Genomic DNA, 14,591 nt, shown 5'->3' on the forward strand with positions numbered 1-14,591 from the left:
GATAGGTGGGTTTTATAAATTTTAGTTAAATTGTAGTCAATTTGTAGTTAATTGTAGTTTTTTCATAAATTTGTGTAAATATTGTATTTCTTTTATAGCTACTGGCTTATATGTGTTGCTGAAAGTTGTAAATGGCATTTCAAGGCAACGTCAATTAATGATTCGGCAATGTTAAAGATAAGAAGTTTCAGCCGTCAACACACATGCTGCCTAATGGACGAAACATTCATACAGCGCAAACGTACTGCAGCAGTACTTGGTAGCATGGTCGTTCCAAAGTATTGTGATCCTAAGACTGTTTACACACCAAAGGACATATAAACTGACATGTTATCCGAACATGGACTGAACCTAAGCTACATGCAAGCATGGAGAGCAAAGGAAAAAGCTTTACAGTTTTTGAGAGGGAATCCGTGTGACTCCTACAACAAATTACCCAAATATTTTTATATTCTTGAGAAGAATTATTCTGGTTTTGTTGTTAAATTGAAGAAGGCAGCAGATGATTGCTTCTTATACGCATTTGTTGCTCTTTGTACATCAATAAATGGTTGGCAACATTGTAGGCCGGTAGTAGTGGTTGATGGGACATTCTTAAAGTCAGCCTACAGGGGGATTATGCTGACAGCAAGCACCATGGATGCAGCAGGTAAATAATAGAATAATTTTGTACTTATTTGTAGACAGTCTTTAAAATGCAGTTAAATTATAGTTATGTTGTAGTTATTTTGTAGTTATATAAAAGAATGTAGTTAACATGTCTATATTTCTCAATATATATTGTAGTTGTTATTTAATCATATTTTATGTCTTAAAAATGTAGGTACTATTTTTCCCTTGGCATATGCTGTGGTTGATTCTGAAAACGACGCATCTTGGAAGTGGTTCTTTGAGCAATTCAAGGAGGCATATGGTGAAAGACCTTCAATGTGTGTTGTTTCAGATAGGCATGAGAGTATACTGAAGGCAACATCAGTTGTCTATCCGGGATTGGCACACTACTCTTGCATGTGGCATATATAGACAAATATAAGGTCAAAATTCAAGAAGGGACATCTACAATTACATGAATTGTACTTTGCTACAGCACGGTCATACACTATGGATGAATTTAATGAAAGGATGTTGAAGATTGAAGAGGTAGACCTGCGTGTAAAGTCTTACCTATATGATATTGGCTATCATAGATGGTCAAGAGTACATGCAATGGTAAATAGAACTTTTACTATGACGTCAAACATTGCCGAGTCGTTGAATGCTGTAACAAAAGATGCAATAGAGCTTCCAATATTTGATCTATTTGAGTATATGAGGACTCTTCTTGAACGTTGGACAAAAGAAAAGTTATCAAAGGCAAAGGGTACTTTCACATACCTTGGTCACAAATACAACAAAGAATTGGAAGACAACAATACATTATCTCAGAAACTAAGGGTAAGATTTTTTTTTTTTGGTGCAGTAGAATCAAAAAAGTACTAGCTGCAGTTTTTCCAGATTGTAGTTAAACTGTAGTCAAATTGTCGGTAATAATAGTTTGTAGATGAGCTGTAATATATTTGTTGCTGATTTGTAGGTAAATTGTTGATAATCCATTTTAATGATTGATGTATTATTATTTCTGTTTGGTCTTCAATTGTAGGTGAGGGCTTCAACAGATCATATACATACTGTGTTAGATGGTGTGAAGCGGTACATTGTGTGTCTAGAAAACAAGAAATGTAGCTGTGGACAATTCCAACTTGATGAACTTCCATGTGCGCATGCTTTGGCAGCATTAAGGCATAGGAATGAAACATACGAAAACTATTGCTCTCCGTATTACACAAGGAAGAGCCTTCTGCTTACCTATGAAATGCCAGTAAATCCTCTTCCTGATGAAGGCAAATGGGAAGTGCCACAACATATTTTGGATGAGGTAGTAAAGCCACCGGCGGGAGATAAAAGGCAGCCAGGGAGACCTCACAAGGAAAGATATAAAACATTTGATGAAATAAAGTCAAAGAAATACAAGGTGTCATGTGGTAATTGTGGAGGTGAAGGGCATAACAAAAGAACTTGCAAGAATGCGCCGAAATAGAAATGAATATCATGTAGTTAGAATAGTTATTCAAAATAAATGTTAGTGAGCTCAAATTATCGGATTTTCTTGTCTAATTGTTTAAGTTTTTGAAGATGAATAAGAAGTATAAACATCAATTTGTGTATCTGCACTATTTATGTTTTTATGTATTCTGTCAAGCATCTAAAGTTGTCTTTTTTTTATAGAATAGTTAAACTTTAATATTTACTGTATACAAAAAAACTGATATTAATAAAGAATGCATTCAACGTAAATTGTATCCAGATTGTAGTGAATATGTAGTTTAATTGTGTTAGAACTGTAGTCCTGTTATTCATATGTAGAGGAGTTGTAGTTAAAATGTAGTTTGACGTAGTTTAAATGTAGATAAATTGAATTTTTTTGATAAACCTTGTTGATAAAAAATGGCTAAATTATTTATATGATTCCTGTATTTATTTTATCTTTCTGCTGTGTAACAAATGACAGTTATATACAGATATTACTTGGCACTTGAAGGTATTTATAAAAATAACTTGAAGATTAAAGTCAAATTGTAAGACAAAGCTGTTGCTGTAAAAATGTAATCAGAGTACTCGAGTATAATGTAATCAACAAAAAGTGTTGTAGAAAACCAAAACGACATATTTCCTACATTGTTTTCCAATTCAACTACCAAATTTCACAGACCAAACTAGGAACACAATAGTCTATTTCTTCTTTCGTTGCACTCTAGTCCTCTCATTTTTTGCCGGAGCACCCTTCCTCCTTGCTAGCCTGCCAGTAACCTCACTCTCACTGATTGACCCATCTTCTTGCTTCTTTGTTGCATAGTCCCACAGTAGAGCTCCATAGCGTCTACAGTGTTGGTCAATATCAGAAAGATCTTCCTTTGGGATTGCCAAATCTCCAAGGCTAACATACTCCACAAATGCAGCCACAAATACACCACAATCGCTCCATAAGATGAGAATTTTTCATTATATAACAAATGATTAAAATAAAAAATTAAGCATATAGAAAGGGAGATTATTTTTTTACACTGAGCCTTCCTTTTGTTGTGGAATCTCAGCAACCATCCATTGTATGTCGAGAGGGTCCGTAACTAGTTTTTCGATGTATGCCTTTGTGCTCTTGAAGTTAATGTCTTTACGTTTACCATAGAAACCAGTGCATGACAAATACAGAGGGATAATGATTGAAAACTTGTCAACCAATGTCTCTACTGTTTTATGACGGTTTGCTCTCACCATGGAATCATAAACATAAAGTTGTCTGTCCTTTATGTCAAAAACTAGCAACAACCAATGGAAGTTCTCTACAAGGTTCACAGGCATGAGCATATAGTCAACAAGATCCCAGGCAACATTAGCAAGAATTCTGTACCCAAGAATATATTCTCCAACATCATCCTCGGGTTTAACAACCGAATACCTTTGTTCCGGTGGAGAACTTATGAACTTGTCATAGATTCTTTCAATCTTTGTCTTGAACAAGCAATCCGTGGTTGTGAACCTAGTATTATTGTTGGGGCCATATTTGCCTCTTTTTCGCAGATAATACATAATAACATCAATGTGCTGCCAAAATAGAATAAACATATACAATAAGGTACGGTGTAACCACACTTGTCTACAAGATAGCTACAGATTAACTACAATTTGAATTTATTAAAAACTCTAACAGATTGCTGCAAATTAGCTACACTATAACTACAGAAATATAACAGTTAGTCCAAGTTCCTCACAAAATGTAATTTAATTGTAGTTTGTATGAACCATAGTGAACAAGTACTATATGTACAATTGACCCATCAGACTACAAAACAACTACACATTAACTATATTTATGCACTGTCTACATTTATTCACTATACAGAGGAACAAATGAAACATACCACCTAACTTAAGCTCCCAATAATCAGCAAGTTCAACCTACAGTTAATATTAATAGGCACAATCACAAGCTCTACAATATTACTACAAGGTAACTACAGTTGTGGTACACAGAGATTCCAAGTCAGTCAAAAGTACCAAAATTCCAGTTTGTACATACAATCATCATCACATATGATACATAAGGTCCATAAAAAGCAAAATTTCACAGCTGAGACATAAATATAGTAACATATATATGTTGTCTACAATATTACTACAATTACACATCATAGTTGAAAAATAAACTACAATTACACTACACAGCTGAAGACAAAACAGATATTGTGAATGATTATGTTCTTTATACTTACTGTGTTATTGATGACTTGTCCGGGGTGAGCAAGGTCATAAAATCAGTCCTTCTTATCAATCTTTTCACAACCAAAATCCAACCAAGGATTGATTTGGTTATCCTTCTTGGAAAAGTAATATTTCCTCCTATAATAACAAAAAAAAGATGATCAAATACAAAAAATTTACAAAATGAATTACAATTTTAAAGTATAAAAATGGTGAACAGACAGTGTAAAATGAAGCATTCATACCTCCTAAATACTTTATCACTACGAATGTATAACCAGTTGGTGAACCTTTCTGTCAATTCAGGATCTACATTTTCACCTATGACACTTGTGAAGGGGTGCTTGAGGTAAAAAAATTTAGGTCCAACAGATGTGCTGCCTCCAGAACTATACAAAGATGTGAAAGGTGATCGTGCATGTTTTCCCGGTTGCCTTGTTCTACCGGGATGAACAGGGGTTGATTCATCTCGTATGGGCTCGCCATACATGACCAACTGTGATAAGTTTTCTGGCAGCTCAAAGTCATCCAATGTCAAACCTTTGTTTTCAATGCCTTCAGGAACAACTTTTTTATCAATGTCTTCAGGAACAACTTCAGTCACAGTCACACCGTGAATTGGCGACTGTGGAACTTCACCTTCTGTAGATAAGTGTAGATCTATGTAGATATGAATAGTATTATGGAGCTATAGAGAATATAGAGAATATATTACCTGCTTGTTGTGGCTCAGCCACTTCATCAATTACTGGTTCTTCCTCAATATTTCCTTGTAGATGTTCTGGTAAAACATCAGCTTGAATGAATAATTGGGAATGAGAATTGTAGATATATGTAGGAATATGTAGTTAAGGTGTAAATTATTAAAATTTTGCATAAAAACCTTATTGTAATGAAGGAATGGTTCTGTACCTGCTTTATATGCCTCAGCTGCTTCTTGGAAGTCAGGATATAAGTCAACATGTGGTTGAAAATGTTCTGGAGAAATTGTAGCTGCAACACATAGTAAAAAAATGATTAGTATAATTTAATAATGTTGTCTTGAAATTTGTAGATATGTATGCAGGAATTTTGTAGATACCTGTATTGCTTGTGCTTCCATGCAGTTGATCACCAGCATTGAACTGGAATTGCTGGTTGTTATCTCCTTGATGTTGGTAATTATTTTTTGTTGAACTACGAGCAAACTACAATTTTGGGGAATATTTGAGACTACTTTATTCATATGTCTTAATTAGTCTTAGTACAAAATTATATATAAATTCTTACCTTTGACTCGTCCAAATCAAACCTCTTGTTTATCACATTCATAACACCCTTCAAAGATTGATCTATGAACTCTCGAAGGCTTGAGAGTTCCTCAAAAACATCCTTCCTATAGGCATCTAACTTTACATCAACCTAAAAATTAAATATATAATTAGTTGGTAATCTTATTCTAACTGCTACAGTTACACTACAATTCAACAAACTATAATTGTTATAGATTTATATCACAAATTAACTATAATGTATAACATACTATAATTGTTATGTAATGAAGTCAAAATGTAGCAAATTATGTCAATATATTGTAGTTATTCATAATACCTGCACAATCCCCTTTTCCAACTTCCTGAGCTTGCTACTGATAGATTCAATGTCCTCTTGACAATCTGTATATTTGGGTTCAAATGATGGAGAAGCAGCAGTTGGAACATGTGATGGTTGAGCACCATGTTCATCTTCATATTGAATCTTGTCTGGCAGATTAAGCACTCCAAGCTCTTCTCCAGATTCAATCATGTTTGTGAATTGAATGATGAAAATAACAGTTAATTCAAGTGACAAAAAAATGTAGATTCAATGTAGTTATTATGAATGTAATTGTAGCATCATACAAAAGTGGAAAAAAATACCTTGATCCACTCAGGCTTGATCATCTTCTCTTCAATTGCAGTTAACCAAATCTGCCCCTTTGTAGCTGACCATCTTAAAATGCGAGGTATAGATTCAGAACATCTCGTAGAAAGCTCGGTGCTGACGGACGAGCAACACTCATATAGCCACACTTGCAAGGCTAATGAGTATCCCCGTATCAGATAAGAATGTACATGGAGATTAAGATGATGTCAGACAGATTCAATAACCTGCTTGAAGGATTTGATACCCCATGGGTATGACTCAAAATTACCAGACTCTATTGGAAAGAACATAAACTTGTCTATGAAAGTCACATGGTCTTTATCAGAAGGACAAACAAAAAATTCCAACATATAAAGAATGCACAACTTCACCGCATCCACATCGTTTGCCCATGCTTTATTAGTCACTACTTTTTTCAAATGTCATTTCTCAACCCTTTCTTTGTTCGGAAAATATGTATTCATTAAAGGGCTAACATAGGTGGAAGTGTAACCATAGTCTGAAAACTTATTCACACAATTAAGACCAGTTATCAACCCAAATTCTCTCAAGGAAAAATTCAATTTTTCACCCTTAAATAGTACTGAAAAATATGAGTCAGTAGACTTTGTCAATTCATACTTCATCAGAAGATGAAGTGATTGGTTTTGCATACAGATTTTGGGGAGACCTAATAAGTAACCAAAACAAGTTTTTCTGAAAACCCTTAAAGCACTCGGAGAGAGTAAAGCTTGTATCTGGCTAGGTATGCTAGGATCACACAAACTGTGGAATCTAAGCACACCATAATCAACATTTTGTTGTGCAAAGTAAGGTCCATTCTGTAGAAAATATAAAATTAATGAACATTAGTAGTTTGCATAAAAAGGAAACAGTAATCTACATATAACTACATGACAAATACAAAATATAACTAGAAGAAGAATAGCCTACCCACACCTATAACTACAAAACAATAACAGAAGAACAATGCACGTGTAAATATTATCTACAGGATGTAACAGTTACTTCAAGTATGTCACATAAATGTAGATTAACTGTAGTTAGAATGAAGTTAAATATATGAGCTATACAGGCTACAATAAAAAATAACATATCTACAATTTAACCATCAGACTACACATCAACTACAAACTAACTACATTTATACACTGTCTAAGAGTCACAGTTCCAATTAAACTACAAAATTGAGATAAAGAATCTACAGGATGTAACAGTTACTTCAAGTATCTCACATAAATGTAGATTAACTGTAGTTAGAATGAAGTTAAATATATGAGCTATACAGGTTACAATAAAAAATATCATATCTACAATTTAACCATCAGACTACACATCAACTACAAACTAACTACATTTATACACTGTCTAAGAGTCACAGTTCCAATTAGACTACAAAATTGAGACAAAGAATCTACAAAATTAGGACAACACCACATTTTACCAAAATACACTTGAACAATCAAAGAAGAACAATGCACTTGTAAACATTATCTACAGAATGTAACAGTTACTTCAAGTAACTCACAACATGTAGATAAATTGTATTTAGAATGAAGTTAAATGTAGCAGCAATATAGGTTGCAATGAAAAATACCATCTCTACAATTTAACGATCAGACTACAAATCAACTACAAACTAACTACAATATACACTGTCTAATAATAACAGTTCCATTAAACCTACAAAATTATGAAAAATAATCTACAAAATTAGGACAATACCACATTTGGCCAAAAAACACTTGAACACTAAATTAACACTTGAACAACAGATTTTTACAACCAAAATCAAACTACAAAACAGTGAGGAAACATAAATAGTGTTTACCTTTATTGAAATTTTTTCCTTAACCAATTTTGGTACTTTTTTTGAGGGTTTCTTCTTCTTTGGTTTTGATGAAGAAGGAGAGACCTTGTGTTTTTTCACAGATGGAACTTTGGGAGAATCATCTACAAAATCGTCATCTACACTCAACTCTTTCCCCTTGCGTTTCAGTTGATTGTCGACTAGTTTATCAACTCCACCAACATCAACATCGTGCAAATGCTTGCTTCTCATTTCCGCACGAATTTGTCTAGGAGATGAAATACCAGTAGTTTGTTCACTTGCATGCGTCGTTTGTGGGTTTTTTGGTGGTGATTTTGGTGTTAAAACACCCAAATCAAAGGTTGGAATATCAGCTTAATATAGCTTTTGATGATTTGTTTTGGGGAGTGTTGGTTTTTTTCATGATTTAGGAGTTGAAGACAAAGATGGAAGTGAATTCAAATCGTGGGGGATACTATCAACTGAAGGTAATTAAGTGGAGAAGAAAGTGATGGTAATTGTGGGTGATAAGAGATTGTACGAGAATGGAGGAAAAACTGAAGGTAAATTGTGGGGGTGGGGAACTGAAGGTAAATCGTAGGGGGTGGGGGGGGGAGGAGAGAGGGGCGGGTAAACCAAATAACGTGAAGATACAGTCCTATAATTATGCCTAATAAAAATGAACCCTTAATTATATCCCTAATTTGAATTATGGTATAGAAATGATAATTTGGTATGCTTAAATGTAATAAACACAAACATTAAACATTGAGGGTAATAAATTTTGATATATGGTATAGATAGGTAAAAATCCCTATTATAGTTACACCCAGTATATATCTTTTTTATTTAAATTAGAAATTACAAAATACTTTTAGGATAATTTCGTCTTTTCTTGAAGAGATAACTTTTTATTTACGTTTAGGATATATTTTGTTTTCGGTAAAAAATGTTTTGATACTTTGACATAAAACAAAAAAAGGTTAATGAACATTTTTCAAAGGATCAAATTAACAATAAAATATTATTTTGCTATTTTTTGGTTATCAGAAAGGAAGAGAAAGTTTCCAAAGGCTCTTCAGCAATTTCAAGAAAAGAATTTCATAACAAAAACAGATACATTTCCCTTCTTACGCAATTTTGTAGGAATTAAAATTGAATAAAATTTCCTAACTATTTGTATAGTCTAAAATACGATTCTTTTGGGGGTAAAAAGGTGTAGAAAAAGTCAAAGTTGTATAATTAGTAGGTTAATTCTTCTATAATTATAGTAAACTTCAAAAGTTCTAAATATATTAGGATATCTTAAATAACTCAAATAAAAAACATTTAATAACCAAAATTTTAGTTGATTTCAATTCAAATGACTATTTTGTCTAATGTGAACTCTACTTTACAATGATAAAAAAAGCGAACGATATTTTGCTGAGGGCTTTCGTGCTTTTAATATAATATATAGAGTATAGATTATCAAACGAAAATCACAAAAAATATATAGTCATTTTTACATTTTAGCTTTGGTTATAAAACTAATGATTTTACTAGTTTACATTGGTAAGATAATTAATTAGCTAATTGATAGAAAATAATAGTAGTAAGTAGGTTAATTTTGCAAAATAGGCTTAATTTGGAATATGGAGTTAAAATGGCTACGGTTTAAACTTGATTATTTGTTGAAGAGAGAAGGGAAGGGCAGCTATTTGGGCCAAGCATTTTCGGCAGCCCAATTGTCAAAATCCGCCCTATTTTGGGCCAGCCCTATTAGTAAGCAGCTTTCCCCTCACTCAAAATATAAAAACCCTAGCCGTCACCCCCTCCCTCTCCTTCTTCTTTCTTCACACACACCAGAGAAACAGACTGACACCTCATTTTCTCTAAGCGAGCTGCCGCTGCTTTCTCCCTCCTCATTCCGTCCTTTGTTCGTTCTCTTCACTTCACCCACACACTAATCTCTCATGGAACAAAGCTAAAAAGAGTTCTGGATTCAAAAAAAAAAAGAAAAGAAAAATCCGAGTTCCAGATTTGAAAAAGAAAAAGAACAAAAAAAATTCCCATAAACAAAACGAAACAAAACAAATGATCAAAAAGGGAATTTGAAGCTGTTGGATTGAAGAGCTGTTGTTTGTTGCTGGACTCGTTTGCCTCAAGTTGCTGAGTTTCAATTCTACAACTTCCGACCTTCATTTGGTTGAGTTCATTCGTTTTTCTGCTATTAGGTATGTGAATTTTCATTTGTTATCCTTCATTTCGAGCTTGGGAATAAAACACGAGTTGTTCATATTCAGTGTGTGATTGATCTTTTAGATCTGGTCTGTTTAGTTTCCAAATCTGCTTAAGTCTCCTTCCTTTGATTAATAACTTGAGGTCTGATTAATAATACACGTTTCATTTAAATGCAAAAAAACAAAATTGTTAAGTAATGGTTGATTAAATTGATACGGTTTGTTGTCAGAACCCGTTTCCTAAAAGCAGTTATTCATGCTTAAGGTGAACTTACAGGATTAAACTAATTCCAAGTGGGTTTTGTTTTGAGCTGTATGGTTAATGATAGTTGTCTCCTTGTGAATTTAGAATCTGTTAGGGAAATAGAAAGACATAAGTTGTAATTGCTTCTGTAGCTTAGTTAGAACGTGAAGTATGTATTACTATTTGGTCATTGTGATGGGTTTGATGCATCTACAAAGTTATTCATAAGTGTCAAGGACAAAATAAAAAGGATGGGGTTCCAAAATGTTTACTGCTGTGTTTCATTCGTCAGGAATAGGCCACTGGTATCGTTAATTGAAAGAATATAATTTTGTTAAGCCTCTTTCTGCCATGATTTTCAGAAGAAATTACATTCTTAGCGTAATGTCTATATAAGGTATTGAGCTGTGTATAATATATGCGCTTACTAACTTGTTTCTCATTCACAGTGTGGCACTTGTTACTTTTTCTTTTTGATCCTTTAGTAGTACCACTATATGGTCTGAAAGTGGAATAGTTATATACTCGCATATGATTTTAAATTTTGCATTTTGGTCTTCACAGGCTATTGATTGACCTTTCTTCGGAATCAGATAGATGGTTGCTTTCTAGTTCAGTTCCCTGTATAGCAGAATTGAGAAATGAGTTTGATTTCACGTCTGAGGCATCGTTTGCCTGGTGTACTCTTGAGACAATCGGTTCGATCGAATGTAGCTGACTCCTGTTTCATTACCTCATCTGTGTTTACTCGACACTTTTCTCAGCCTGCCAGGAAAGAGGAGGAAGACAAGGAAGAAGTAGAGATTGACCAGAGAAAGCTTCCGGCTGATTATGATCCTGCAACTTTTGATCCTACTGAGCATCGTAGTCCTCCATCCGAGAGGGTATGGAAGCTTGTAGATGAAGTTTCAGGACTAACATTGGTTGAAGTTGCAGAACTGTCTTCCATTATTATGAAGAGGTTGGGTATGACTGAGCAACCAATGGTCGGTGTTATGAAGGCAGGAGCTGCTGGATTGGCAGCAGCAGCTATGAAGGGACCGGAAGCAGCCAAGGAAGAAAAGAAACCAGAGAAAACTGTTTTTGAACTTAAACTGGAATCATTTGATGCTGCTCAAAAGATAAAGATAATCAAAGAGGTCCGCAGTTGTACTGAGTTGGGACTCAAGGAAGCGAAGGAGTTAGTCGAAAAGACTCCTGCTATTTTTAAGAAGGGGGTGTCGAAAGAAGAAGGAGAACAAATCATTGAGAAGATGAAAGCTGTTGGAGCAAAGGTTGTTCTGGAATGATAATGAACAAGACATTTGGTTTGATACTGAGTTAATCCAAAAGTATTTGAAAACTAAATTATGCTTCATTAGGCTTTGCGTTTTTGTAGTCTACTTTTCTTTCCTTTCCTGAAACCCCTCAGCTGTAGCTCACAAATAATTGTGTCCATCATTTTTGATTGACATGCTTAGCAGAAGGAATGCGACTTAGTTGTAGTCTACTCTTGTAATTGGCTGTAATACGGGATTAATGATTCTTTTCTTATGGGTGGCTGGTTTGGAAGGAAATGTGTTGTTACAGTGCTCATTGATATCTAATGCACGAAAGGCGTGAACTTTTCTCTTTTGTTTTGATATATTCTATGCAGAAAGCTTAAGCTTGACTTTATTCCTTATGCAGAATCCTTGATTAATTAATAGAAATGCTGAATGTTGTATGCAGAATGCTTAGCTAGGGATTTGCTTTAATTAGCTTTATGGTTACTCTTGTAAAGTACATTTTGTGTTGGTATGATTTCCTGGAACTTAACTATACCCTAGTACACAAAATGAGGAGGATAGCTGATGTAAACACACCCTCATCTCATGAAAAGACACAAAGTGACATTAATAGTGGGCTTAGTTCAAGACTAAAACTGACGTTGCTAGATAAGCTACTATGAGTATGTTTTCATTCGCCAAACTATTTGGGGTTAGCTATATGAGCTTTTTATGTTCATTTTACTTCAATGTGATATGTATCATTCCAATGTCTATATTTTGTCTTCTATGATAAATTAGTGGTTCTAAATCTCGTACTTATCTCTATACTATACTATACAATTTCTAAAACATATGTATGTCAAAGAGGAGATTCCTCAAAGAGAGTCCAAGGTGAACCCTTAACAATCTTACTAATTTGGCTATGTCCGTCTTCATACTGGTGTCTGCATATTTTTGCGATTTAACGTTGGAATTGGGGCTATGGTATGGTACAGCGAGTACACAACATAGCCATTCAGTCAAATATCGGTTACCAATTTGATCAACACAGGATTTTTCACAACCATCGTTAAGTTAGTCTAATATTAAAAGTTCGACATATAGACAAGACAGAGATTCAGACATGCGCTATCATGAAAATAAAGACGACAATGTTGGATGGAGGTTCGACTCAGTGGCTCTATATAACCATAGTAAGCGTTTGGATATTATTTGGCTGAAGTTTGAAAAGAAAAGAGTATATGCAGTTCGAACATTTTGTTGGCGAAATGAAAATGTCATGGGCTGCTTTCCAGACACGCCCCATGACCCCTTGGCCGCGCCCCATGGCGGCTTAGCAAGCCTCACAATGCCTAACGCCATGGTCGGCCCCGTGGTCTTGGCTGCGCCAAGTGACAAGCGCGCATGCGCCTCTGTCGCCCCACCGATGCCTCTCGCCAGCGCCAAAGGGCTGGCCAATGACAACAGCGCCGCGCGCGCAGATCCTGATGCCTCGCCAGCGCCCAGCTGCAGGCTCATTCCAGCAGCGCCTCGCGCACAGACCCTGATGCCAAGCACCAGTGCCCAGCCTCAGGCCAGCACATCAAGTGTCGCGCGCGCCCACAGCAACGCGCGCGCAGATCCTGACCCGCAAGACAAAGTTGCTGCCATCAGACTTAGTTTTACTTTGTAATAATCTAAGTCCTTTTCATTGTAATCATAGGCTAGTTTACATCATTTTCATTTCAGTGTGCTTCTACAGCTTTATTAGGACTAGTCATGTAATATTGGTTTATTTTTTTGAAGCATTATAAAGGGGGACCAAACAATCAAACATTTCAAGCAAGCATTTTCTGGTGTCTCTCCCCCTCGACACCGCATTATTGTAATCAACATTTTCATTCATCAATAAAATCATCATCATCATTCAAAACCCAATTCTCTCTCAGCTTCCGCAATTGCTCATGACATTGGTTTTCCCGCACGGCACTGACAATCTAGTCTAGCGTGCGGCGAGGACCTCATTGGCGGACAACAACCGCACTGACATCGGTTGCTTAGCCTTACGTTGCCCTTCCAAAGAACATCAGGAAGGCGTTGCGTAACAGTTGGTATCAGAGCCTAGGCTCGACATCGGACGAGGGAACACATTTGCCATCATCACCATTTCTGACCATGGTGAATCATGGGGAGCGTCTAGCATCCCTAGAAGAGACGGTTGATCGATTACGACCCATCGTGGATACGGTGCCTGATCAAAACAACAACCTGGTGCAAAGGTTGGACGACCTGGACCGCCGAATACGGCAGGCGGAAAATGACATTGCAAACATCAGTCGTGTCTCTGACAAGGACCGACAAACGGCAGCCATCGAAACTGCCAATATTCATGGAAAATTTGAGGACCTCCAACAGGAGCGTGCCGACGATTTAGCCCATCAGCAACAAGAGGCAAACAGACTAACTGCCATGCAGCAAACCATAAACAACTTGACAGACAAGCTCAATGTTGTCAATGCTGCCTTACAGAGCCTACTTCGAGAATGCGACAACCACATTAGGGGTGCAACAAATCTCACCCCCATTCCACAAAAACTTAAGATACCGGAGCCAAAGCCATACGACGGATCCCGGGATGCTAAAGAAGGGGAAAACTTCATCTTCGACATCGAACAATACTTCGATGCCGTGGGCCATTTGGAAGAATCCAAAAAGGTAGTGACTGTTGCTATATATCTTCAGGGCGATGCCAAACTTTGGTGGCGGGTCAAATACGAAGCCATCAAGGCCGGTGAAGATACTCTCCAGACATGGGATGAATTGAAGGTAGCCATACGCCTGCAGTTCTTCCCCGAAAATGTGGAATACAATGCAAGGAGAAAGCT

The 14,591-nt window shown here is 35.9% G+C and overlaps 2 protein-coding genes and 1 long non-coding RNA gene across 3 annotated transcripts; 2 read left to right on the forward strand and 1 right to left on the reverse strand.

Annotated features, from left to right (window-relative positions):
- Positions 1-327: 327 nt before the first annotated feature.
- LOC142166089 (uncharacterized) lies at positions 328-2,077 on the forward strand. Its single transcript, XM_075224507.1, has 4 exons — positions 328-649; positions 824-955; positions 1,088-1,434; positions 1,640-2,077. The coding sequence occupies exons 1-4, from the start codon at positions 328-330 to the stop codon at positions 2,075-2,077; spliced, it is 1,239 nt and encodes a 412-aa protein (XP_075080608.1).
- Positions 2,078-5,007: 2,930 nt separating this feature from the next.
- LOC142166583 (uncharacterized) lies at positions 5,008-5,466 on the reverse strand. Its single transcript, XR_012696993.1, has 3 exons — positions 5,378-5,466; positions 5,209-5,289; positions 5,008-5,077 (listed from the first exon to the last, which is right to left on the reverse strand). It is a non-coding gene; the product is annotated as an uncharacterized LOC142166583 (long non-coding RNA).
- A 4,381-nt stretch (positions 5,467-9,847) lies between these two features.
- Positions 9,848-12,130, forward strand: LOC107764675 (uncharacterized). The gene is made up of 2 exons (XM_016583276.2): positions 9,848-10,227; positions 11,042-12,130. The coding sequence occupies exon 2, from the start codon at positions 11,119-11,121 to the stop codon at positions 11,764-11,766; it is 648 nt and encodes a 215-aa protein (XP_016438762.1). The 5' UTR covers positions 9,848-10,227; positions 11,042-11,118; the 3' UTR covers positions 11,767-12,130.
- Positions 12,131-14,591: the final 2,461 nt, after the last annotated feature.

Source organism: Nicotiana tabacum, chromosome 11 (genome assembly GCF_000715075.1).
Source record: "Nicotiana tabacum cultivar K326 chromosome 11, ASM71507v2, whole genome shotgun sequence".
NCBI classification, from domain to species: Eukaryota; Viridiplantae; Streptophyta; class Magnoliopsida; order Solanales; family Solanaceae; genus Nicotiana; species Nicotiana tabacum.

What these genes read in the sequence shown, in the direction of transcription:
- LOC142166089 (XM_075224507.1), top strand. Translation starts at nt 328, where the DNA reads ATGTTATCCGAACATGGACTGAACCTAAGCTACATGCAAGCATGGAGA. An exon ending in TGTTTCAGATAGGCATGAGA is followed by an intron (nt 956 to 1,087) that starts GTATACTGAAGG and finishes ACTTTGCTACAG; the next exon opens with CACGGTCATACACTATGGAT. An exon ending in CATTATCTCAGAAACTAAGG is followed by an intron (nt 1,435 to 1,639) that starts GTAAGATTTTTT and finishes CTTCAATTGTAG; the next exon opens with GTGAGGGCTTCAACAGATCA.
- LOC107764675 (XM_016583276.2), top strand. Translation starts at nt 11,119, where the DNA reads ATGAGTTTGATTTCACGTCTGAGGCATCGTTTGCCTGGTGTACTCTTG.